Source organism: Urocampus carinirostris, chromosome 5, assembly GCF_059441175.1.
Source record: "Urocampus carinirostris isolate Australia breed hairy pipefish chromosome 5, RoL_Ucar_1.0, whole genome shotgun sequence".
NCBI classification, from domain to species: Eukaryota; Metazoa; Chordata; class Actinopteri; order Syngnathiformes; family Syngnathidae; genus Urocampus; species Urocampus carinirostris.
In genome coordinates this window covers 8036309-8061908 of record NC_142353.1, presented here as the reverse complement: position 1 = coordinate 8061908, position 25600 = coordinate 8036309, and the positions used below count along the sequence as shown (strand labels likewise).

Genomic DNA, 25600 nt, shown 5'->3' with positions numbered 1-25600 from the left:
TTTGCATCCCGTAGCGTAGAAAAAAGCAGTGTGAGAAAAGTAATGTTTATTTGAAGGGATGAACTATGCAAACACATATCTAAAGACATAAATAGAATAGACGTTGGGAAATACAATTATTGACGTGTTACGTCTCATTTGATGATGAGAATAAATCAAACACGTTCGTCTCCCGTTAATCTGTTGATGATTTGACAGTTCATTTCAGCATAATAAACTTTATTGTAGAGTGCATAACAGTTTAATGAAATTGTGAATATGCTTGATTGCTAATAAGATTTTCGAGAAGGGTTGTTCAAACCTCACATTGTGTTTGCTGTTAAAAACGTCATATTGGAATATAATATTGTGAATGTGCTTAATTGCTGTTGAGATTGTCATGATTGTTTTCTGTTATTAGTGTCAATAAATTTGTTCAAACCAAAAAAAAAAAACATGTTGAAAAGATTGTTAAAATGTCATATTGTCAGATATAACGAAATTCTGAATATGCTTATGTAACCGCGGTGTACGTGTCCCACCAAAGATCCACATTCACGCTGGACTGGATGAGGTTTTTATTATTACAGTTTCTGCAAATGGATGAGTCACAACATTAGCTTTTTCTGCTGGGTCTGATCTCTTTGTAGTTCTCTCTGGTAAGACTAACAACAAAGCATATCAAAGAGCTTTCTTTTCACTTTACATAAAACACATTTTAGAATATCATAATACACTTTTACATCTTAACAAGATACTTTTAACAAGAGATCGTATAGTGGATTTTTAACGTTTACAATGAATTCAACATGTTTTTCTTTAGTCTGAATTTTAACCAACATCATCATTTTTTAATGTATATGAGAAAATAGGAATAAAAACAATAATGAGTATAAAAATGGGTACAATTTACCTGCAAATGGATGAGTCACAACATTAGCTTTTTCTGCTGGGTCTGATCTCTTTGATCTCTACAAGGGGAATTAATATTTAGTAAAACAGAAACAAAACAAAAATAAACCTAAACAGCTTGACAATATCACATTACTATGCACGGTGAGAGATTTGTCAGCTGGGGTTATAATGTTTAAAATTAACTTATTTTGTGGAGCACCAAAAGATATGTCTTACCTTTGTAGTTCTCTCTGGTAAGACTAACAACAAACCCCGCCTCCTGGTCACATGTTAGAAGCCAAAACCAGACCCCACCTCATACCAGCAGATGGCACTGTTGGACTCAGCATTGCAGGACATTTACCAAAAACTATACACATATTTCAGCAAGAATTTCAATAAAACAAAAGTTATTATTACACCCGTTACACTTAATTGCTGCTAAAATTGTCGAGAAAAATTGTTCAAACCTCACATTGATTATTTGCTGTTAATAGTGTCGATAAAATTGTTCAAACAAAAAAAAACAGCGATTTGAGTAGAAAAAAGGCTAAATAAACACGTTACCTGCTCAAAAGTGATTTATATCCGGTGTGTATTACCGTTCGATGGCATTCACAACAAATACAAGACGGAATGGTTTAAGTTGTATTACAATTCCAACAAATGCAAGACGAAGTGGTCTTAGTTATATGTTCGCCATTACATTCCCGAAAAGTGAGATAAAACGAGGTAAAAGTGGTTGTAGTAGCTACGGGGTGCAAATCTGCATTTCTCGGCATATCACCGGTCTTGTTGGTCCTGAAGACCACAGATGAGAACCACTGGTCAACAATGTGCCGACCGGATGCACGTCTACTTTCGCCGGAAAGGCGGAGCAAGGGCTTATTGTTGCTTCCAAGCTGCTGTAATGGCGGTGTCTCGTCGCTCAGCAGCGCAGCAGCAACAGAACACTTTACAGTCCCCGCCACGGAGCAGCTTCATTTCGGGCGCTGCTTCGACGGCTACGCCGATGGCAGTGATCAACTCGCCGCATGAGACTGATCGGGAATGCAACGGAGGGATTGAAGGCGCTTTGGCCTCTCCGGACCTTCCTGCCGCGGTCTTGGCGAGTAGTGCCAGCTCGAGTACGGCAAGCTCTAGTCCGGGCTCGGCGGCCACAAGTCCCTCCGACGGGATCGGCGGAGCGTTCAGGGAGCTATTTGAAGCTTGCCGTAACGGGGATGTGTCGAGGGTGAAACGGCTTGTCGACACTGTCAACGTCAATGCAAAAGACATGGCTGGCCGAAAATCCACTCCATTGCATTTCGCTGCGGGTAAGTATAGCTTGCTAGGATAATCAAGCTAAGCTAACGAGCCTTGTCAAGCTACATCATTACATCGTGTTATTTCAAAGACAGCCCATCCTCGGCTTTTTTCATCCACTCCAACCAATTATTGAATTGGGAAACACAATGCTGCCATTTTGACCAATTGACCCTTGATGGCTTCAAAATTACGTTGTTATGGGTGGCGGTGTGAATCGTCAACAAACTGGCCCAAAAGCATAACTAAGTCCGATTTAGCTTGTATACAATTGGCTTTTCAAGTCGCGCTCCTCGCTGAAGACTTCCTAATTTGACAAAACGTGTGGGGTTTTCATTTTCTGGGTTTCTCTAAACCAGTTCCTGCACCACGGATCAATCTAATGTCTGACAACATTCTCGCAGCCTGGCCCAATAATTTATAACATTTGTAATAACAATTCTATTAAACCTACAACCACTGTGTAGTTACTAGCCAACAAGGGATGTGTATTACATAATAAATGGCTTTAGATGATATCATCATTACACTTAACTCACTGTACCAGAAACCAATGTTGAAGATTGGGGAATCATACCTTTCAACCTCCACGGCACCATGCCCTTACAAAATACCAAATAATCTTACACCATTTTTTTTCCGACGTATTTATTTATGTAGTTTTATATGTTATATTGTACATTTTTTTGGTTATATCATCTCATTAGCCGTACCGCTTATCCTCATTAGGGTCGCGGGGGGGCTGGAGCCCATCCCAGCCATCTTCGGGCAGTGGGCAGGGGACACCCTGAACTGGTTGCCAGCCAATTGCAGGGCACACGGGGACAGACAACTCATTCGCTCATTCACACCTAGGGACAATTTGGACCGGCCAATTCACCTGAAATGCATGTTTTTAGAATGTGGGAGGAAACCCACGCAAGCACGGGGAGAACATACAAACTCCGCACAGAAAGTCTGGAGCTGGATTTGAACCCACGACAGGTTCCCATGACATGAACTGTGCCGCACAAGCGCTAACCACTGCGCCGCCGTGCTGCCCTGGTTATATCATATATATTGTTAATTAACATTTTGTTGTGAGATACCGAGTTGCTCGACATGAATGAGGTTTATTATAAAAAAGATTCAAAAATTAAGTAGCTTGGACGTTCACCGTAGAAGGAAAAATCCATGCAAATATAATTAAGTAGAATAATACATTTTCCTATTCAATTAATAATTCATTTTCTGCATTAAATTATTGTTGGTAATATACTGATTAAAGGGATAACCACAAACCTGTCTTTTTTCATTTTCTCCTTTTATTCTTCCTTTTTTTTCTTAACTTTATACAACATAATAATTTGTAATATAATGCATCAAGCAAGTGAGCCGTTTCTGCATAACATGAAACCGATTAAACCAATGTTACGCGCAGCAGCAGAGCATTTTTTTCTCACCTGCCTTCTGGCTGTGATGCCACCTACCCTGCGCCTTCTGATTGGACAAGCAACCGGGGGCAGAGTCCCCACTCTGCACTGTCACAGTCACAGATTGGAGTGAAAGTTATGTCTGCCGCGAATATTTTTCATATTTGTGAATACGTTTCACTTTCGCAATTAGCGTTATTTTTCTCTCCACCCCATTTGTGACCACCCTTGACTGAAATGTCAAGTACATGTGGTCAACGTGCAGCGACACACATGGAAGCAGCCAATGTTGTGCTTAATACAGACTCCCCTGCAGAATCTGACTCCCCTTCACGTAAACGCAAATTTGGATTTTCCTATGCTTCTCCGGCGTTGCACTTCCAATAGTATTGTGATCTAAAAACTAAACAAACACAATCATTGCCTACATAATGAACCTATTAAGACAATCACGCGAACGTAACTTACATTGGAGGCGACTTAATGTCGCTAAACTCTATATATATGCATGCACCCAGTAGCTCTAGAGGTAAAGCGCTCGTATTGGGATCAAGTGGTCGCAAGTTCCAGTCCCGGCTTCTCCGTGTTTTATGTCGAGATGTCCTTGGTCAAGACACTGAATCCCTAATGCCCCTGACAAGCAGGTAGTTGCCTTGCATGGTTGACGATGTGTGAGTGTGTGTGTGTGAATGGGTAAGTGTGAAGCACATTGTAAAGCGCTTTGGGAAGTCTTGAGTGACTTGAAAAGCGCTTTATGAATGCAGACTATTGTCATTTTCTTGTTTTCTCTAAGCCAAGGGTTCCTGTCGTGGTGCCTTTGGGCACCCTAAGTACAGTTGATTAGCCCGCAAACTGCTTCTGAACATAGTTCACCAGTGCTCGTTTTTTAGTGGTTGAATCTATTTAACCCCACTTCCAATATTTAACTTGATTATGCATTTCAGAAATGCATAACAAATGGGCAGTACTTTGTAGTAATTAGTACTTTGTGCTAATTGGTAACAAAAAGTAATTCTCAGGGTAAAAAGTTAGGAGGTCCCTGCTCTAAAGGATGTCGTCTAAACTGATCCTCCCTCAGGTTTTGGTCGGAAAGATGTGGTGGATCATCTCCTCCAGACAGGGGCTAATGTCCATGCCAGAGATGATGGAGGGCTCATCCCCTTACACAATGCCTGCTCCTTTGGCCACGCTGAGGTAGTGGGCCTCCTCTTGTGCCAGGGTGCAGATCCCAACGCCAGAGATAACTGGAATTACACTCCTTTGCATGAAGCAGCCATTAAAGGAAAGATAGATGTGTGCATAGGTAAATCTTCATATCTTCTGTTATGTTTATAAAAACTTGTTTGTGGTTTGTATACACTCAAAGATTCTTTGTATTAAGGAAATGCTAACTACTCCCACAGTTTAGAGAAAATGTTAGAGCTTCTGTGTTTCCTTTGCAGTGTTACTCCAGCATGGAGCTGATCCAAATATCCGAAACACAGATGGAAAATCAGCCCTGGATCTGGCTGATCCTTCAGCTAAGGCAGTGCTCACAGGTATGTTCTCGTTGTAAAATCCCATTGTTTTTTATTTATTTTTAAAAGGTAGAATGTCATGACTAATTTTAAATTGAAAGTGATTGAACATTCTTGTATTTCTCAACATAATGTAAAATGTCTTTAAATAGGTGAATATAAGAAGGATGAACTCTTGGAAGCAGCAAGGTGAGTCTTAGCCACTTGTATCTAACTGTTTGACTGTTACATTAATGCTTGGAATAATCATGAAGAGCTTCTGCACCATCATAACAGTTTTGACCATTAACGGTACAGCACCTTTTGAATATTAAAGATATACAGGTTTTCTGGGTTTTAGAAACTCTAAACACTGAGAAGGGAAACTTATTTTAATCTACATTTTGAAGTCTAAACAATGTAACAAATACGTTTTGAGCTATATTAAGTAAATTGTAAACTTTCAACATTCCAGGAGTGGAAATGAGGAGAAACTGATGGCCCTCCTGACCCCGTTGAATGTCAACTGTCATGCCAGTGATGGTCGCAAGGTTAGTAATACAAAACTTTATCATTATTTGTGAAACCAGTCATGCAGGGGTTGACATGTGTATACTGTAATCCTTCTTTTATCATAGTAAGAGCTTTACGTCAGATAAAACCTCGTCAGCATGTTTTAGAGTTGCTGGATTTTCCTGGGCAGCTACCGATGGAGCTGTGGAAGCTGCTCAATGCTGTATAGAGGCTTGACGGGAAGATTGACAGCTTGCTTCTGAGATCAAGAAATAGTACACTCTATTCCCTCTCATTATAGGCTCAGTAACTTCATGCATTAGGGGTTGCGAACCACTGGCTCGCGAGCCATATATGGCTTTTTTCTTAAGTACATCTCATCTCATCTCATTAGCCGTACCGCTTATCCTCATTAGGGTCGCGGGGGGGCTGGAGCCCATCCCAGTCATCTTCAGGCAGTGGGCAGGGGACACCCTGAACTGGTTGCCAGCCAATCGCAGGGCACACAGGGACAGACAACTCATTTGCTCATTCACACCTAGGGACAATTTGGACCGGCCAATTCACCTGAAATGCATGTTTTTGGAACGTGGGAGGAAACCGGAGTGCCCGGAGGAAACCCACGGAAGCACGGGGAGAACATACAAACTCCGCACAGAAAGTCTGGAGCTGGATTTGAACCCACGACAGGTTCCCATGACATGAACTGTGCCGCACAAGCGCTAACCACTGCGCCGCCGTGCTGCCCTTCTTAAGTACATATTGCTCGCAATTGTTACTTTTTGAGCCGTTATTTGCACATGCAAAGCAGAGACAATGCTGTCTAATGACAGTGTTTTGTACAGTATATATAGAACAATCTTTAACTAGTTTACAGTCAGGGGTTCAGACCAACTGACTGTTTTGGCTCGCTAAAAAATCCTTTATGGAAGCTGATTAAACAAGTTGTCTTCAATGTTGAGTCACTTTACGATTAAGATCCTCAGAATAAACTTTAACCCAAAACAAACCTTTGACCCAAGAGCTCTAGCAAAAGAAAACCTGAGCAGCATGATTGGGTCGGTAGAAAGAAGGGGCAGAGCTATATACTGGACAGGACGTGCACACTCCTTCTCGCATGCCGCCTTGTGCATTGAGTGTTAATTCGTTTTCCTTCTTGTTTGCAGTATTCTGTGACATTTTTACGAAATATTTTTGCTGGTACCTTTTTTTGAAACCATTATTTAGGACAAAAATAATGCTCAAAAGGGGCTCAGGAGGTAGAGCGCTCGTCTTGGGATCAAGGGATCCCAGTTCGAATCCCGAATCTGTGTTACATGTCGAAGTGTCCTTGGGTAAGACACTGAACCCCTAATACCCCCAATAAGCAGGTTAGCGCCTTACATGGCTGCAAGGCCGCTATTGGGAAAATGTGGAGCACATTGTAAAGCGCTTTGGGAAGTCATTGACTTGAAAAGCGCTATATAAATGCAGATCATTTCATTTCATTTTTCATTTCAAGTTACTGAGGCGGGGGTAAAATTAGAGTGGTTTATTTATATTGAAATGGGACACAAGCTCTGGTATTATGCTGAAGTAATGGCCTTTGTTTGGAAACCAATGTGACAATTAAGGTTAAAATTCTATGTTGTTACATGGGGGGAACGGCAAGAGAGAAGCCCGGCCTGCCCCTACTTAATGATTGACATTTTAAGCCTGAAAATGGGGTCTGGTTCGGGCCCAAGATTTTGCCTCCAATTCGATGCCAAACATAAAAATCACTTTTTCCCCATTGTTTGTGAATAGATAGGTTAGTGTTTAGAAAACAATCCCTGGTCATTAGTGAGTCTAATACAAAAATATTATGTTTTGACGACAGTAATCCCTCTGGGCGCTTGGCTGGGCGCTTGGCTGGGGTTTTTAGGTGTTTACATCATAAAGTTTCTCAACAGTGACAGTAATCCCTCGGTTATCGTGGTTAATGGAGACCGAGACCACCCGCGAAAACTGAAAATCCGCAAAGTAGCGGCGCCCCTTCAAAAATGCTTTAAAAAACGTATACAGGTATACAGTATACCCCCCCCCCCCCCCCCGCCATTAAATCGAAGTGATCGCTGGCATGATGGCAAGGAGTTATTGGGTGACTCATCCAGAACTCTTCACACTGGAACTGAATGTACGAAAACATGACCCACAAGTGTAGCCATGTCTTACATAATCAATTTACACGGAATAGGACTGCGGCGAAACCACTACGAACCATTCAGTATGATTGTATTAACCGCTCTCAACCACATGCAGCCATCGCAGCTTATTTTGCTTGTTAACAATACTGTTTACATATTTAAAATAAAAACAGTGAAAATGTGATATTTGATGAGTGTTTGTGAAGCGTTTTGGGAAACAGTTAAAAAATGGTCTGTGTTCATTTTAGTGAAAGTGAAACCTTCTGACAATAACAACATACTTTAGCTAGCGGCATTGAATGGCTTTTACAACAAATACACGAAACCACACACAATTAGCCGTGTTTAGGTAGTTCAAACAACCACTCGCTTTTGGTATAATAGTCAAACTTGAGATGAAATGTGACAGAAGAGAATATACTTATGTCGCGTCGCCGAGTTCCCTCCTTGATAAACTGAGCGCCACATAAGAAGGGGGTGAGGTGGGAGGTGTTGAAGGATGGGGGGTGAGCGAAGCGGCAATGACTAAGCATTGTGTCAATAAATGCTTTTATTGAGAAGGTAAGGTATATTTTTTAAGGCGACGCTCTGAACCCGGAAAAGTGGAACCGTGAACGAGCGAGGTTCCACTGTATAACTTTGTAGATAGATAGATACTTTATTCATCCCCGAAGGGAAATTCACATTTCCAGCAGCATCCCTGAGCTGAGAACAATACAATAATAAAGCAAAAAGAATACAATATACAAATACCCAGTGCGACGTGCAAATGCCCACTGTAGCGTGTTATATAGAATATAATATTATAGAGCCACACCATATATTTTAAGACAAATTTCAACAAAACAGCCAAACCAGATCTCGAAAGAAAAGCTAATATTTTACTGCATTTTATTTCACTGTGTGATGTTTGATGATTTGATAAAATGTATATAATAATAATGCCTAAGCCTGTGTCCAATATCAACTAATATACTACTTTAGACTAGTCACCCCCCTGCAGTTACTTAAGCTCGCTGAGGCTCATTTTGACTGTAATTTTTTCTTCGTGAATAATGGTTTCAAAACAAGGGTTTTTTTGTTGTTGTTGTTTTTTTGGTTGAAAATGTCACAAACTACTTCAAACGAAAAGTTTAGAGATATATTTCCCTTCAGTGCAGTGGGCGCGGGCGAGAGAGAGGAAAACGTGCTGTGTTTGCACAGATCCGCCCACCCCTACAGCTTATCCAGTCAAAGTGCTCTGGGCGCTTGGCTGGGGTTTTTTAGGTGTTTACATCATAAAGTTTCTCAACAGTGAACATAAATTGTTTAATGAGTTTCAGAAGAAAATATTCCGAAGGGCATGTTAGTGAAACACAGTGACCGTAAACTGTGGCGGTAAATGTGACATATATATATCCTGGACCAAACTATTCTCTAGTTCCAATTTGGTTTTGCATATACCAAGATAGGAACTACTCAAGAAATATCAGCTCAAGCTGCGTTTTATCTCCGAGCCAGATGTATTCATGAAAAGGACCATAAATGGCTTGCGAGCTATAGGTTCTTGACCCCTGTTATAATATGTAGGTTAGGCTACTAAAGTATGCTGAATGATGAAGCATAATACTGAAAAACAAAGCAAATCATTTTCGGTTGAAATTCCTTTAATGATCTGGATTCTGCCCAGGGCCAAATTGATTTTGACATACCCCGTCTCAATTTTCTGTATAAGAGTAATAGTTCTAAAAACATAGACACTTTACTGTGTATTTCCATCTTATGTTTTTTTTCCAAACACACACATGTATCAAGAAACATTTTATCTTTTGTTTATTTTTTTTGTATTATTATCTATACTGTATGAATATTAATATTGTACAGTATTTTATTTTGCTCTATTTACAAGTACGTAAGTTTGCATCTGTGTTTTTCTGTAACCCTTTTTTTTCCCCCACCATTTTTTTCACTAATGGAGGGGGCAACTTTGCCCCCATTAACTACGACGAATGAGGCATTGCAGTATACCAAACAGATTTTGAATCCCTCGATGTGTCATTCATGTACTTTGTTTTATTCAGTCATTTACTTGGTGTTAATCGTTTGGTACTATTTCACATATTTTATTTCCTCTGTGTGGGTCTCACAGCTTTCTCCATCAGGACCTTTTATAAGCTGAAAGCAGTTATGTAAGCTTAACAGCCCCTTCTCGAGGTTTCTTCATAATGAGGTTTATGAGTTTTTCCGGCCCTCATGTAGGTATTAGATCAGGGGATGGTGTAATTGTAGTCTGTTTAGCCCTTTGAGACTTTTTGCGATTACGGCCTATACAGATAAACAGGACTCAAAAGCATAATGTTTATTTCAGGTTTTCCTTATCATGAAACGTTCTCTTGGTCTGAAAGTGCAAGATCAATGGTCTGAAGATAAACCAGAATGCACTTACCATATTTTTACAACCGTTGGGCGCATCGTGTTAAAAGGCGCAGTTCCTGTAGCTGGTTTAATTTCTGTATTTAGCACATATATATAGGGCGCGGGTACATGCATACAAGTGTGCGTATTTAGAAAAATAGCATGAGCAAAACTGAGTTTGGTTGTGGTTTATTTAAGTTTTAATTGCAAAGTAAAAAAACATGGAACAAAACTGGATTTTTCAGAAAAGCACTGTAGGGATATGCACACCTTGGTCTAATAAGTCTTTTACTGTTGTAATTTGCTAGATGATCCATTGTTCGAGTCTTTCCTCCAACTCTGGGCACCTCGCCTTATGTCCATGGAACCTCAGCTGCATTTAAGTTATCGGAGTTCGTTTTTCAGCTTCCTCTACTTGCGAACCATCGATTTTGGATTATTATTATTACTATTATTATTATAGTTCAATTCTCTTGTGGCTGCTCGGTTTTGATGTTTTTCCTCATAGCGTAAAAATCAACACACCATAGCGGACAGTCACAGAAAGCTTTCATTGGAGGGAAAGTGAGGTTTTGGATTTAAATAATATTTTGGGGAGGGCAACTCTGTTCATCCTCCAGTAGCACAATACCTTTCAGATTGCTAAATACGCTATGATGTTAGCATCCATGACTACTTCTGCAAGCAATGAGAGCATTTCAGGTGACGTCACGTATCCTCCTTTGCGCATGCGGATCACTTGTCGCTTTCACACAGGAGATGCATTAAAGTGGTAGGCATCGCATAAAAGTTGCACTCAGATGCAAATGTGAACAATCTCACAAAAACATCAGATTTTACCTTTGTGTTAACATTGAGCAGCATTATTGATATTGTCGTTATTCGCTTCTTCCAATTCCTGTTTTGTAATGTATAATGTTTAGATCACTTAAGTTTGTTTTATAACTGGAATATATTTTATAGCAAGTATTTCCCAGTGTTCAGATTTTATGTCACCATCTGTGTGCTGAGGTAAATTGGCATAATTTACAATGATGGCCAGGCAGCCTTTTATAAGCATCATGTATTTCATTATTGTTTTAATCTTGGCGTCAAAACTAGCCAATGGTGTCCCTACGGGCTTATGTCGAAAACATAGATGTCCTTGTGTCTGCTGTAGAAATTTGAATATAATCTGTATTGATATAGTTGTGTGGTAATACTCCATTCCACCCCAAAAGGAAAACAAAAACATAAGAAAATCATAATGTGTGTAGATTTTTTTTTTCAAATAAGTTTATAAAGCTTCCTTTAAGACGCATGTTGATTAAAGTTTTATGACTCACTGACTTGAATTTCTATCGGCCATAAGCTATAATTAGACACATGATAGCTGGACCCTCCCCAAATGCAAGTGCTGCGATTTCACATCAAATAATAGGGGTTGTAATCAAATTCTGAATACAAAGACAAAAATCACAAAAGAGATGTGAACAATTAAAATATGTTTTGTCTTGGGATGTCAATACAGACTTCTGTAAATTCAAGTTTCGCCGAGTTCCAAAAGTAATACAAAAAAAACCTGATACAAAAGTTCATCATCTAACCTTAAATTGCATACCTTTCTTGACCTCGTGAATACTATCAATGTTGGACAGAATAAGCTTTTCCAATTTATTATACCCTCATTTATTTTTGTCATTTTTGATTATGCCTTTCACCTGGATATGATTTGCTCCTTTAATTTTGCATAATAAATATCTAGAATTGTGAAATTTTGAAGTCCCTCACTGAAAAAAAAACCTCCTGCCCCCATCCATAAACTAATGATGGAACGTATAACAGCTCTTTCAGTGACTCATAAGTAGGTCTTGTTTTTAGATCTTCTTGGATGGGAAGGTAGATTTATCTGTGATTTGATCCTGCCGTTTTGTAATTTTTCATTTTGTTTTCTGTGTGACTCTGGCAACATTTGTCGATCAGTCAACATCTCAAAAAATGCTGGTAAGTTGACCCTGATAACAGCCACTTTGATTGATGCACTCTTGTGGTCTTTAATTTTTTTCCCCTTTTTTGTTTAATCCATTATTTAATTTGACCAATAAGCTGGCTGTCACTCGAATAATTGCACATCATTGCAACATGGGTCACTCATGAGTGTGTCTGCGTGAGTGTATGTGTTTGAATTGTATCACTGGTGACAGCTCCGTGTTTTTGGATTTGGAAAGGAGCTGGGTTAGTCTCACTGCCTGCTTTTTCAGCGTGTTTTCTTAGTTCACTCACCCACACCATCATTCAGCCAGTCTCCACCCTGTATCTGATCTTTTTTTCTTTTTTTTTTTCTTACTGTCGATACGTGACAATTACTCATGCATGCCCAAAGACTTGCTTTTTTTTATACATTTTGTCAAGCAACTGTGTGTGGTGACATGTGTCCTCTTCTCACCCCTGATGAATTGGTTGGTACTGAGGAATGACTTTTGCCTGTTTCATTGAGCACCGCGCTTTCTTTTAATGTCATTTCACATTAAACATTCCCATAGCGCAAAACACTGTCACATGGGATTTGCCGTTTTAGTATTTCCCTTTCCCATTTTTTCTCAGCAAAATATTCCCGCTTGAAAATTGGGTTCATGATGACTGTAAATGCCATCTCCCTGCCATCTTAAAATATATCCCTGCATGGAAATTGGATGGAGAATGACTATTTGAATGCAATCCTAATTTTTGCACATTTCAAAGGGAACAACCCCATTTGGATTTATAGCTTTGCTTTCATTAACACGTTTTTTCTGGGTGGCAATACAATTTTCTTTAGTGCTTATTTTAAAAAGCATTTTCTGGCCTCTTTGCATGCCCTTCTTGGATTTGTGAGTATTTTATCTGCTCATGTAATTTTCAACACATTACATGAGATGGGTGAAATTATTAAAAATTGATTGCAGTACTATATTCATTTCAAACTGGTGTGGTTCCCAAATATTGCACACACAATTCCAGTTCTCTAATTAGATTTGGTCCGTTAATTGACTGAGCATTAATGGAATGAGTTTAGTGTTTTAATTTTTTAATCTGACAGAAAAATGACAAAATTGTAAGTTGGGCCAACGTATTGCCCACAACTGCACTGACATGGCACCATCATATGCACCATTCATCTGCAGTGCACCTGACACGGCCGGTCGTATGTCATTGGCTTTGGCTCTATCTAATCAGCCGCTTGCTCCTACAGCCATCGAAGGCAGCGCACAGTTGTGAAGCCAACCAGCTACTTGTCTTCACATTTGTTTTTGACATGATGTGCTTTTTTTGCAGTCCACACCCCTACACTTGGCCGCGGGCTACAACAGAGTACGCATTGTTCAGCTCCTCTTACAGCATGGAGCAGATGTTCATGCCAAGGACAAGGGGTGAGCACCGCATCCTGAACACTGGTTAAAAAGTAAAACAACACTAACTTGATTATGTTGTCATTGCAGTGGGCTTGTTCCTCTTCACAATGCTTGTTCTTATGGTCACTTTGAGGTTACAGAGCTCTTGCTTAAAGTAAGTTTCATTTCATTGGGGTAAAATGATATTTTCCTATCAGTGTGAAGCACAGGTGGGCAAACTGCGGCCCGCGTGCTGGATTAGGCCCGCCAACGAATTTAAACCAGGCCGCGAGACAATGCTGAAAGAAACACAAAAGAAAAATTAGCCGCATCATGAACCAATGACATGCAGTTTTAAATGGGTCCACTGATTGCCAAAGCATAGCGCCACTCTCAAAGCTGTATTCATCAACCGGAGAACATTTGAGTAAACATACAATCCCGGTGTTATTTTACTTATAATAAGAGTCACGGACGTGCTGTTTACGATAATACGATTACATTCACCTGGATTAAACAAGACACAGCTAAGAAATAGCACCTTGCTGTATTTGTAAAACATTATAAAAGCTTTAGCTCCTTTCTATGATAGAAAATCTTACAGCGGATTTTTTTTAAATCATTAAATCATTCATTTAGAATAATGTTAACATATATGTTCAAACAAAAGTACCACTTATAAAAATGTGTTTATTTTCGTGCCCCCTCCTTTGCCCCCGTAAAATCTATATCTTGGCCAACATTAATTAAGCTGTATATTTGTAAATTATCTCATCTCATCAGCCGTACCGCTTATCCTCATTAGGGTCGCGGGGGGGCTGGAGCCCATCCCAGCCATCTCCGGGCAGTGGGCAGGGGACACCCTGAATTGGTTGCCAGCCAATTGCAGGGCACACAGGGACAGACAACTCACTCGCTCATTCACACCTATGGACAATTTGGACCGGCCAATTCACCTGGAATGCATGTTTTTGGAATGTGGGAGGAAACCGGAGTGCCCGGAGGAAACCCACGCAAATTATTGTTTTCGTCATAGTCCTTTTTTTAAACAAATGGGCAATGAAACATAACTTGTGCAGATACAGGCAAGCAAGAAAAATAGATTGGCTAATGTTGTCTTTTCTCATGTATTGTCAAGGTATTTGAGCTTATTGGCATAAAAATACATCAATCAGACACTCTTTCCCTGGTCCCTTCCCTATGCAAAGCCGCTCAAAAGATTTTGAGTATAAAGACTTCGTCTTGTGCTAATGTTTTCCCCACGCGTCCTAATGCAGCATGGTGCTTGTGTCAACGCAATGGACTTGTGGCAGTTCACACCTCTCCACGAAGCAGCGTCCAAGAACCGCGTTGAAGTCTGCTCCTTGTTGCTGAGTCACGGAGCCGACCCGACCCTACTCAACTGCCACAGCAAGAGTGCTGTGGACATGGCGCCCACTCCAGAATTGAAAGAGAGGTTAACCTGTGAGTCATCATAGATCGCAATAACAGACTTCACAAAACACCATTCAAGAGACTTGCATCACCCAAAACTAATTTGGTTTTCTGCCCCTTCATTTTGTCTTTTCATTCTATGCAGATGAGTTCAAAGGTCATTCCTTGCTCCAGGCTGCTCGAGAGGCAGATATGACCAAAGTGAAGAAGACTCTGGCTTTGGAAATCATTAGCTTCAAACATCCTCAAACCAATGAGACAGCTCTGGTCAGAACCTACCAATGTTCTATCACTGTTTTACATAGTTCTGAATGTTGTGATTTACGGTTGATGCTGTGGTCATTTTTCTGTAAAAAAAATTTATAATTATCCACAAACAAGATCTACCTCCTGTTTTTTGCTTTGTTTTTCATTTTTCAATATATAGTGTTTGAAGTAATTACTTTTTATTTTAATTTCCAGCATTGTGCAGTGGCTTCTCCTCACCCTAAAAGAAAGCAAGTGACCGAGTTGCTCCTACGTAAGGGTGCCAACATCAATGAGAAGAACAAAGAGTAAGCCTGCAGTTTATTTCAACTTTTTCTTTATGTGATTATTACTAAATGCTCTCTTTGAGGTGTGAAATTGCTAACTTGTTTTGTGTTTGCCCAGCTTTATGACACCCTTGCATGTGGCTGCTGAGAGAGCTCACAATGATATTCTGGAGGTGCTGCAGAAACACGGCGCAAAGGTTCGTATTTCTGTCACTCAGTTTTTCCAGAATTTCCTGCTTAAAAATTTTAAGATTTAAGTACTCTACATATTTAATACCCATACTTTTTCTGACCAATCAGGTGAACGCCGTGGATACTCTTGGACAGACAGCTCTGCACCGGGCTGCTCTCGCCGGTCATATCCAAACCTGCAAGCTGCTGCTGAGCTATGGAGCGGACCCGTCCATCGTGTCTCTACAGGGTTTTACTGCTGCCCAGATGGGAAATGAAGCCGTACAACAAATTCTCAATGGTAATCATATTATGCTCTTCCTGGTAAATATTGTATTTGGTTATTTGGCTTTTGATTAGTAATGCGTTTTGCTTTTTTCCAGAAAATGTTCCCACACGAAACTCTGATGTGGACTACAGATTTCTTGAGGCAGCCAAAGCAGGAGATCTGGACACAGTGCAAGTGAGTTGCTTACATTTTCTGAATTTTTCCTGCTGAAGCTGTTTTTGAGAGTCAATCTTTTTTTTCTCTTTGAATTTAGACCTAGAATTCAGCTTTGCCAACTGTTGCTATTCTTCTCAAACAATACCTTTAAAATTCATCACCATCACATCTTTTGTTTTCCCTCTGTTGCAGCAACTTTGCACGCCACAAAACGTTAACTGTCGTGATTTGGAGGGCCGCCACTCCACACCTCTTCATTTTGCTGCCGGTTATAACAGGGTGGCAGTGGTGGAATACTTACTTCACCATGGAGCTGATGTGCATGCTAAAGACAAGGGGTCTGTTTTTAACTTTTTTTTTCTGCACACATTCAACAATCTGACAACTATAGATTTTTACCCATCTTACTCCTTCCATCAGTGGCCTGGTTCCTCTTCACAACGCCTGCTCGTATGGCCACTACGAAGTGGCTGAGCTGCTGGTGAGACACGGAGCCTCGGTGAATGTTGCCGACCTGTGGAAGTTCACACCGCTTCACGAGGCAGCAGCCAAAGGAAAATATGAGATTTGCAAGCTGCTGCTCAAAGTAAGAATCTTTTCAATCTTGTGAAAAAACTCAAGGTATGATGAATAGCCATAGGTGTATTTTTGACAAGCTCACACAAACTTGGACAGTACTGTAATACGATTTAAGCTTGCCTTTGACACACTGGAAAAGCCTTATCTTTAAAAAAATAATAATAATAATAATAATTTTGATGGAGACAATCCTCACCCGGAAGGAAGAGGCTTTGTTGGCAAAAAAACGCGCCTTTCCCAGGCAGAGCAACAAGGTGTGTTCTGTGGTGCACTCTTGGTGCATTTTAAGACCAGACATGAGTCAGATCTTTCAAGTATTCAGGGGAAACAGTATTGGCCTGAAAATTGTTGGTGTCTTTTTGTTAATATTCCTGAGAATTCACGTCAAAGTACTTCATTGTAACTACGTTTTTCAAATGAGTTTCACTTGATAAACTAATTGAATCAACATCATGAGCATAGCTGAAAAACAAATTTATTGTTATATTTGGAAGTAGCCTTTTTGGCGAGAAGTGAGAGGGAGTGCTGCTTGAAGGGATAGCTGGCCTTAATTCTCAGACGGGTCATTTGAGAAAAACACCACATCGACTGCTTTTTTTAGTGAGTAATCGGGATTTTGAAATGGTTTAAATTTTCTCAAGTTAATTTAGAAGTTTAAAGTTTAGTAGACACTAGAAAATAAGGAGAGAAGACATCATTGTATTTTGAACTTGCAAGGAGGATATGGAGAAAAGCCTTCAAATAAGAAAGTCCATACGGTTCTAAAACCCTCTTCTAAGCCCTTTGTTTTTATTCTAGGATAAAAAAAGAACAGCAACAGGATTGGCTGATAGTGACAAATATTTAATCGTAAAATTACCGAACAACAGTATGCAATAAAGGTCAAAATGATGAACTGTCGTCAAATAAATTCTCCCTTGCAGGTGTCGAGTATTAAAAACAGAATTGTGGGAGCCAAAATGTATGTGTGTTGTTTATCCTCGTTTTATCCATGGGGTGGCGCATGATAGATTTGGGGTGTAGAAAGATGAAAGTTTGTGTTGTTTGACTGGTATCATACCAGGAAAAGTCTTATTGTTGTTTTCTCTCTGGCTCTTGTAATCGGCGTATTTAAACAGACTTTAAGTGACATAGATATTTGTGTTAGAAAACCTGAAGACTGTTCTTAGCGTTGTTACTTTAGACTACATTCAAGTCAACAATTAGTAGCTCAAGTCAATTTCGGTGACAAGTAGCGCCTCTGCCTAGCTAAAGCCAGTGTATGGTTACCTCAGCCGTTCCGTATTTGATAAAACATCTTTCACAAGAACAAACTTATCATTAATTTAGGTGAATATGACTCATTGAAACCCCTTTTCTGTATGCAGCATGGTGCAGACCCGTCCAAGAAGAACCGTGATGGCAACATGCCATTGGATATGGTGAAGGACGGAGACACTGACATCCAGGATCTTCTGAGGGGGGATGCTGCCCTGCTGGATGCGGCCAAAAAAGGTTGCCTTGCTCGTGTCCAGAAGCTTTGTTCCCCTGAGAACATCAACTGTAGAGACACTCAGGGCCGCAACTCCACGCCACTCCACCTTGCTGGTGATTTTTACCTGCTGCTTTTGCACAATACTGTAGATATCCCTTTGAAATCACTTGTTGAAATTTTCTACGGATTGCTTTTTTTTCTTAAGCTGGCTACAACAACCTTGAAGTGGCTGAGTATCTTTTGGAACATGGGGCAGATGTCAACGCTCAAGACAAAGGAGGCCTTATCCCCCTCCATAATGCTGCTTCCTATGGCGTAAGTCTCAGCTGGCAGAACTTAAGTGCCCTCTTTCAGTTATTGGTAAGGTGTACCGTATTTTCCTGAATATAAGGCCCACCCAAAAACCCCAAATTGGCCAGAAATTTGAACGTGCGCCTTATAATCCTGTGCGCCTCGTACGCGGACTCAATTTGAGCAAAAATTTGTCCAATTATTGGTCAGTCGATACATTTTATTGCTGACCACAATTGCATAATAATAGTGGCAGCGGGGACCAAAATGGATAGCGATGGTAAGAGCACCAAATCCTACCCACCAGGCTTCTAGGGACATGGATGGTTGTTCACAATTGTATAACATTGAATGCAATGGGAACGGGACCTTAGTGCTGCAACCTATCCACTGGACCCACAAGGGATACAGACGACCCATGAAAAGGCATCATGTCTTATCCCATTGTGAAACCATTTTTGTCGAAGTATTGGCTATGTTCGAGTAGAGAGAATGTTGTTTCACTTTTTTTCAGCTAAGTTACAGACACTTTGCATAGTGTTGCCGTGTGTTTATTTATAGATTTCAGGGCAAATCAATTACTTCCCACAATTCCCCCCTCTTCATTCAGTTTAGAACGACCAAATTACTTACCACAAGGCCTCTATTGTCATTCAATTCAGAATGTTCTGCCCTTTGTAAAGATTTTGAGAATCCGCTGTACTACAGACCAGTTTAATGTTTGAAAATATTCTCACGGCACTGCCCAATAATGTCAACATTTTGGTTCCATGACTAAAAATTACGCGATGATGAGATAAAAAACGAATACCCCTTTATTCTGTAGTCCGTATCCCTACTGGTTTAGTAGATATGATCCGGCACACATTGAATGCAATCTGTGTTCAATTCCCATTGCATTCAGTGTTATGCAATTGCATACCGTCGTGAATAGTGATATACTACAATAGCTCCATCAATGTACTTTTTACTTTTTATTTATTGTGTAACCCTAGCCTTTACTGTAGTTTTAATTCCATGCGCCTTATAGTCCGATGTACCATACATAAAAATGTTATCGTCAAAGACTATTTTGGGGCGGCAGTAGCTCAGGAGGTAGAGTGCTCCTGAGCGCTCGTCTTGGGATCAAGGGATCCCGGTTCGAATCCCGGCTCGTCCGTGTTACATGTCGAAGTGTCTTTGGGTAAGACACTGAACCCCTAATACCCCCAATAAGCAGGTTAGCGCCTTACATGGCTGCAAGGCCGCTATTGGGAAATGTGGAGCACATTGTAAAGCGCTTTGGGAAGTCATTGACTTGAAAAGCGCTATATAAATGCAGATCATTTCATTTTTGGGGAGTGTGCCTTTATAGTTCGATATGCCTTATATATTAAAAAGAAAAAAATCACAAAATACTTTTTTGGGTTATGGTGCGACAGTGTGCCTTATAGTGCGGGGAAAAACGGCCAAATATTTTTGTGTTCCTTCTGACAGCATGTGGACATCGCTGCCCTGCTCATCAAGTACAACACGTGTGTTAATGCCACCGACAAATGGGCTTTCACACCCCTGCACGAGGCTGCCCAGAAAGGTCGCACACAACTCTGCGCCCTGCTGCTAGCCCATGGAGCAGATCCCACCATGAAGAACCAAGAGGGCCAGACAGCCTTGGATCTAGCCACAGTAACATAATCTCATTGATTTTTACTCTTTGTCATCTCTGCTTCATGCTATTTAGTCTTTAGTCTAATCATTTCTCTACTTTTTGAACTCTGACCTTTTCTGTCTGCACCTTCAGGCTGACGACATTCGTGCCCTTCTCATGGATGCCATGCCGCCAGACGCTCTCCCGATCTGCTTTAAGCCTCAGGCCACAGTGGTCAGCGCCTCCGTCATTTCCCCGGCCTCCACACCGTCCTGCTTATCGGCTGCCAGCAGCATCGACAACCTGGCCGGGCCGCTCAACGAACTGGCCAGCGGCGCTGCTGGTGGGAGCTCGGGAGTTGCGGACGGAGCTGCGGGCACGGACCGTAAAGACAGAGAATGTAAGAAACTTTTCATCTGTCTCTCCAGTCGTCAAAAATTGCTTTCAAAAAAAGAAATGTTTTGTTTTTTTTAATAGTGAAAGTTTTAGACATGAACATCAGTCAATTCCTAAAGAGTTTGGGCCTGGAGCACTTGAGGGACATATTTGAAAGAGAGCAGGTAAAAAAAAAAAGCATCCATATTTAGGCTCACAATCAATTTCAGGAAATTGTTCTTAAAACTCTGGTTTTATTTCAGATCACTTTGGATGTCCTTGTTGACATGGGTCATGAGGAGCTGAAGGAAATTGGAATCAACGCCTACGGGCACCGACACAAACTCATCAAAGGTGTAGAGAGGCTGCTGGGTGGTCAGCAAGGTGGGGGCTTATTTGAGCTAGATGGCCATTTATAAGTGTTTCTCCAGAGCACTTGAACTTGATTTGTTTGTGTTCGACCCTCCAGGTGCCAATCCATATCTGACATTCCACTGTGCCAGCCAGGGCACCATCCTTATTGACCTTGCCCCAGATGACAAGGAGTATCAGTCTGTTGAAGAGGAGGTCAGTTGAGCTCATTAATGATAATTAAGCTTGCTAGAATATAATAAATATTTCACCCTCTGTACTGCAATCTGTTGCATAAATGCTAACAACACATTGTATTGATTTAACTTACTTGATACACTTAAAACGACATATTTTAATAGAAATAAAGCTAACCTCTATCCAGTCAGTAAAAGCCCGCAATACAATGGTTAAGTCAAGGGAGATTATACCTGAATAGGATACCTAAGGTTTTTTTTTTTTTTGGTCATGCCCTCAAAGGCCCCTTCTTTCATAGGATTAAAAGTATTATGCCTTTCTCTTAGATGCAGAGCACAATCAGGGAGCACCGAGACGGAGGAAACGCAGGTGGAGTGTTCAACAGATACAATATCATCAAGGTCAATAATCATTTTTACACATCTTGTTTGAGACTCCTTGTGTAAGGAGTCCCCACATTTGTGCGTGAGTTCTTGTTCATTAACTTTAATATGTGGCCCACAGATTCAAAAAGTGGTGAACAAGAAGTTAAGAGAACGCTACACTCACAGGCAGAAGGAGATAGTGGACGAGAACCACAACCACCACAACGAGCGCATGCTGTTTCATGGTACGCACGCCTTTGCTGCAGACCTGTTGGTGTTATGTTGTTAGTATGAGCTGTGCCCTCTTTCAGTGCAAAATTTAGATAGTTGGTATCAAGTATTGGTCTATAAGCCCCCCTTTTTTTAATTTATTCATAGGCATAAACTCTCACATAACAGCAACTATGTATTTTTGGCTTCATGTTCTGGTCATTATGCAAACCATAACCATCCATCCATTCTTTTTCTGTTCCGCTTTTCCTCACGATGGTTGCAGGGGTAAACCATAACTAGACAACTTTAAAAATCCTCGTTAATTACACTCATTTCTTTCCCTGGGGAAATTGTTGTCATTCACAATGATTGTTGTAATATTTTTTTTAAATGCCTATAAAGTACCGTATTTTCCGCACTATAAGGCGCACCGGGTTATAGGGCGCACCCCGAAAAAATCGTTTTTGGTCCTATTTTTGACATACATAAGACGCACCGGATTATAAGGCGCTACAATGGGAACGTCGAGAAAACAGTCAGATAGTTCAGTCAAACTTATTACCCCCTTAACATTCCCAAAGCTTGCAAAGACGCAAATACGTGTCGAGAACATGTGCGGATGCGGTGTCCGTACGATGTCACTCAAATTCATCGTTCCATCATTCGTAAGGTTAAAGTCTTGGGATTCAAGAAATGCCACACATTCCTTAGTTTCTATTTTCTTTTTCGCTCGCAACTTTACTGTGCATATGACAATAAACACTTGGAATTGAGTTGAATTTAAAAATAGACACTCCATTCCATCCATTATCTGCACCGCTTATCACAGAAACATCGAGTTCAGTCTGAAACAAGATACAGGGACAATATAAAACCCGGAGTAGCTCACCGAAGTCGTTGTGTTCATAATAATGTGCAGCCAATGTCCTCTTATATCCGTGAGTGCAGTAAATCCAGGAGAATAAAATAATTACAAATACAGAAAAGAAAAAAATGCTTTCTGTGTGCCGTCAGCCACGTGCTATACACATTCATCTTTTTTGGCCAATTGCAGGCTTTGTTTTGGCGTTTAAGCCAATGCCAGCCTGTAAATGATAAAAAGGATCCGCCTCTTGACCTCCGAATAACTTTAGCCAATAGTGATCGATTCAAATGATGATTGACACATTGGTTAGCCAATGAAACGCCGGTAAATAAATCCCAGCATACACCGCGTACTACTTGGCGTTCGGGGGAAAATCTAGTCGGCGGCTGCAAGTTAGTTGGAAAACTTAATGTTGATCCATAAATAAGGCGCACTGTCTTATAAGGCGCATGGTCAGCTTTTGAAAAAAATAAAGGCTTTTAGGTGCGCCTTATAGTGCGGAAAATACGGTACTTGAGGTGGGTTAATGCTTACTAGCTTACCACCTTTGTAGCAGGTACAGTAAGTTCCGGACTACAACCCTCTACTTTTTTGCTGCAGTTTAAAAACTGCTGCATTAAATATAGTGCGGCTTATTCTTTCTTTCGTTCCTGGCGACACCTGGCGAGTTCCTGTTTTCCATTAAGCATGCACTCGAAACACAAAACACCCTGGTGATGTCTGGAAACATTTATGATGCTTTTCGAAGAAATTTAGTCCACATTTTGTTTTTATTCATATAATTATGACACTGTGCAATACAGGAGCAAATCGGGAGGGCTGACGGTACTTTATTAGCTTATCAACAAACGATATTTTAACTTTTTCACACACAAATAAAGTCATTAATGTATACATCTAAAATTAAACAGCAGTGGAACCTATCTATCACAAATGCTACAATTCTCTTTCTGTATCACTTGCGTCAATGTCAGGTCGCTAGAGTTTCCTTTAATTCTTGAGGAACAATAACAAGAAAATCCAATTTGGTCCATTTCTGCGGCAACCACCAAATCCAACAACAGCTGGAATTCATGGTAATTCTTTCACAATTTCTAGGTCACTTGTTCCTGTACACTTCCACAGCTTCTTCCCCAGGGCCATCACCACCCTAAATAAATGCACAAAAACGTATCGTGCAACATCTTTGTTTTTTTCCTCTTAAAAATACTACATAACATAAAACAGACATATATATTTTTTAATTGCCGCTGCTATATGGTTTTGAACTTATTTCCATTTAACTATTGTTACAATGCACTATTCTTTTTTTGTTGAATTATTATTAGTATAACTTAGGCCAGGTTTTTAATCACTATGCTGTATTTATTCTTTTGTTGCCTATTTATCTTGATATTTTCTTATCTTTTTTCTCTGCAAAGTCTTTATGAAATGTTTTACCCTGCAGTGATATGTCTTATCTCATTCAGTGCACTGTTTCACATTGTTGATATTAATGACAATTAAGACAATTCTATTCTAATTCTATTGTAAATCATCCAATCTCTCATTTTTTTCTCATCAAGACTTAAGCTCTACAGTATGTTAAAGGCAAAACACAAAGTGTTTTGGTCTGCATGATCTTGATAAGTTTCTTGCCACAGGTTCTCCTTTCATCAACGCCATTATTCACAAAGGCTTCGATGAGCGCCACGCCTACATTGGGGGAATGTTCGGAGCAGGCATCTACTTTGCCGAGAACTCATCCAAGAGCAACCAGTACGTTTACGGCATCGGAGGAGGCACAGGATGCCCGACACACAAAGACCGCTCCTGCTACCTCTGCCACAGGTGGAATAACGCACAATATTCCATGTTTGGGTGTGATCCTTTTATGGCTCGTCTTGAGTTTTCTTTTGTGTAAAAGGGAAAAGTGTGAAGCACTTTGGGAGGTCTTCATTGACTTGAAAAGCGCTATATAAATGCAGAATATTTCCATTTTGCTGTCCCACTTGCAGGCAGATGTTGTTCTGTAGAGTGACTCTGGGAAAGTCTTTCCTTCAGTTCAGTGCCATGAAAATGGCGCACGCTCCGCCAGGGCACCACTCAGTCATCGGGCGGCCGAGCGTTAACGGCTTGGCTTATGCGGAGTATGTTATTTACAGAGGAGAGCAGGTACAGTTTGCATTCCTCACCACAAATGCCTCACAACAACATGGTATCCTAGCTTACTATTTTTTGCACCATTTCAATTTCCCTTAGGCCTTCCCGGAGTACCTCATCACCTACCAGATCTTAAAACCAGAGAGTGCGGCCCAGTCGGCTGCAGGAGCTGAGCAGAAATCATAGTTGGCCCCATACCAACTCAATTGCCATTTCTTTTCACACATTTCCACATTTCCCCCAAATGGATGCTTAAGTGACCAGTTTGTAGGGAGCAGTAATGACGTGTAATACTCTTGTCCTTGTTTCGTGTCACTTCTCGTGCATCGGTTGCATGATAGCGCAGGAGCATGTCAGGCCATGAAATGATATGGGTTACTTTGCTTGTTAGTTTGCTAGCCTTGTCGCTTCATGTTTAATGGCTGCAGAGGCACCAAGCCCCTCATCTCTTTTCACACACAAAAACACTGCTTTGAATTAGTCAACTTTGAATGCAACCATATCTGGGTTTATGCTGTACAAAGTATTGAATGCCAACATTATCAAAGGTAACAGTTATTCTGTAATATTGACTATAAACTTTAAGAACACTAGTTAGGAGTCATGTTGCACAAGACATGGGGGGAGTGACATGCTTTGAATCCGCATTACAATGTAGTCAGTTACACCGCTTGATTACAATCCACAAACCCTAATAATATGAGGGATATTTTACACATGAATTCTGTACATTTGAAGCATTGTGTATGACAGATTAGTTTAGTATTGAAACATGCATTAGACGTTTGATTGCCTGTGAACTCATCAGTTTCCTTCTTGTCACGGTTGATCTTCATTTATGCATAAGGATTTGCACTTTTACATAGAAACCTATTTAAGTTATTTTGAATTTAAATGGACATTTTTCAGGAAAAGATATTTGTACAGGTTGTGTAAATGGTTGTTTATAACTGTTAAGTTGAACATACAAATGTGGAGTTTTCATTTAATGCCTTTCTTCTTTTTTTAAATAAATGTCACACTAACAAA

General features: G+C 40.4%; 1 protein-coding gene across 2 annotated transcripts; it reads left to right on the top strand.

Annotated features, from left to right (window-relative positions):
• Positions 1-1730: 1730 nt before the first annotated feature.
• Positions 1731-25600, top strand: LOC148365127 (poly [ADP-ribose] polymerase tankyrase-1). Of its 2 annotated transcripts, XM_088335560.1 has the most exons (28): positions 1731-2189; positions 4669-4893; positions 5033-5128; positions 5260-5296; positions 5562-5637; positions 12121-12141; positions 13453-13547; positions 13617-13683; positions 14786-14972; positions 15088-15209; positions 15405-15496; positions 15594-15672; positions 15776-15947; positions 16030-16109; positions 16284-16429; positions 16512-16677; positions 18038-18257; positions 18350-18459; positions 19912-20100; positions 20216-20462; positions 20540-20622; positions 20701-20821; positions 20907-21004; positions 21313-21387; positions 21491-21596; positions 24073-24259; positions 24427-24583; positions 24671-25600. In XM_088335560.1, the coding sequence occupies exons 1-28, from the start codon at positions 1784-1786 to the stop codon at positions 24755-24757; spliced, it is 3747 nt and encodes a 1248-aa protein (XP_088191686.1). In that variant the 5' UTR covers positions 1731-1783; the 3' UTR covers positions 24758-25600. The 2 variants fall into 2 exon arrangements, with proteins under 2 accessions (XP_088191686.1, XP_088191687.1); XM_088335561.1 differs by lacking the exon at positions 12121-12141.

Coding starts and splice junctions, on each gene's coding strand:
- LOC148365127 (XM_088335560.1), top strand. CDS start 1,784: ATGGCGGTGTCTCGTCGCTCAGCAGCGCAGCAGCAACAGAACACTTTA. Junction 16,678..18,037: donor TTTGCAAGCTGCTGCTCAAA/GTAAGAATCTTT, acceptor TTCTGTATGCAG/CATGGTGCAGACCCGTCCAA. Junction 20,463..20,539: donor GGACCGTAAAGACAGAGAAT/GTAAGAAACTTT, acceptor TTTTTTTAATAG/TGAAAGTTTTAGACATGAAC.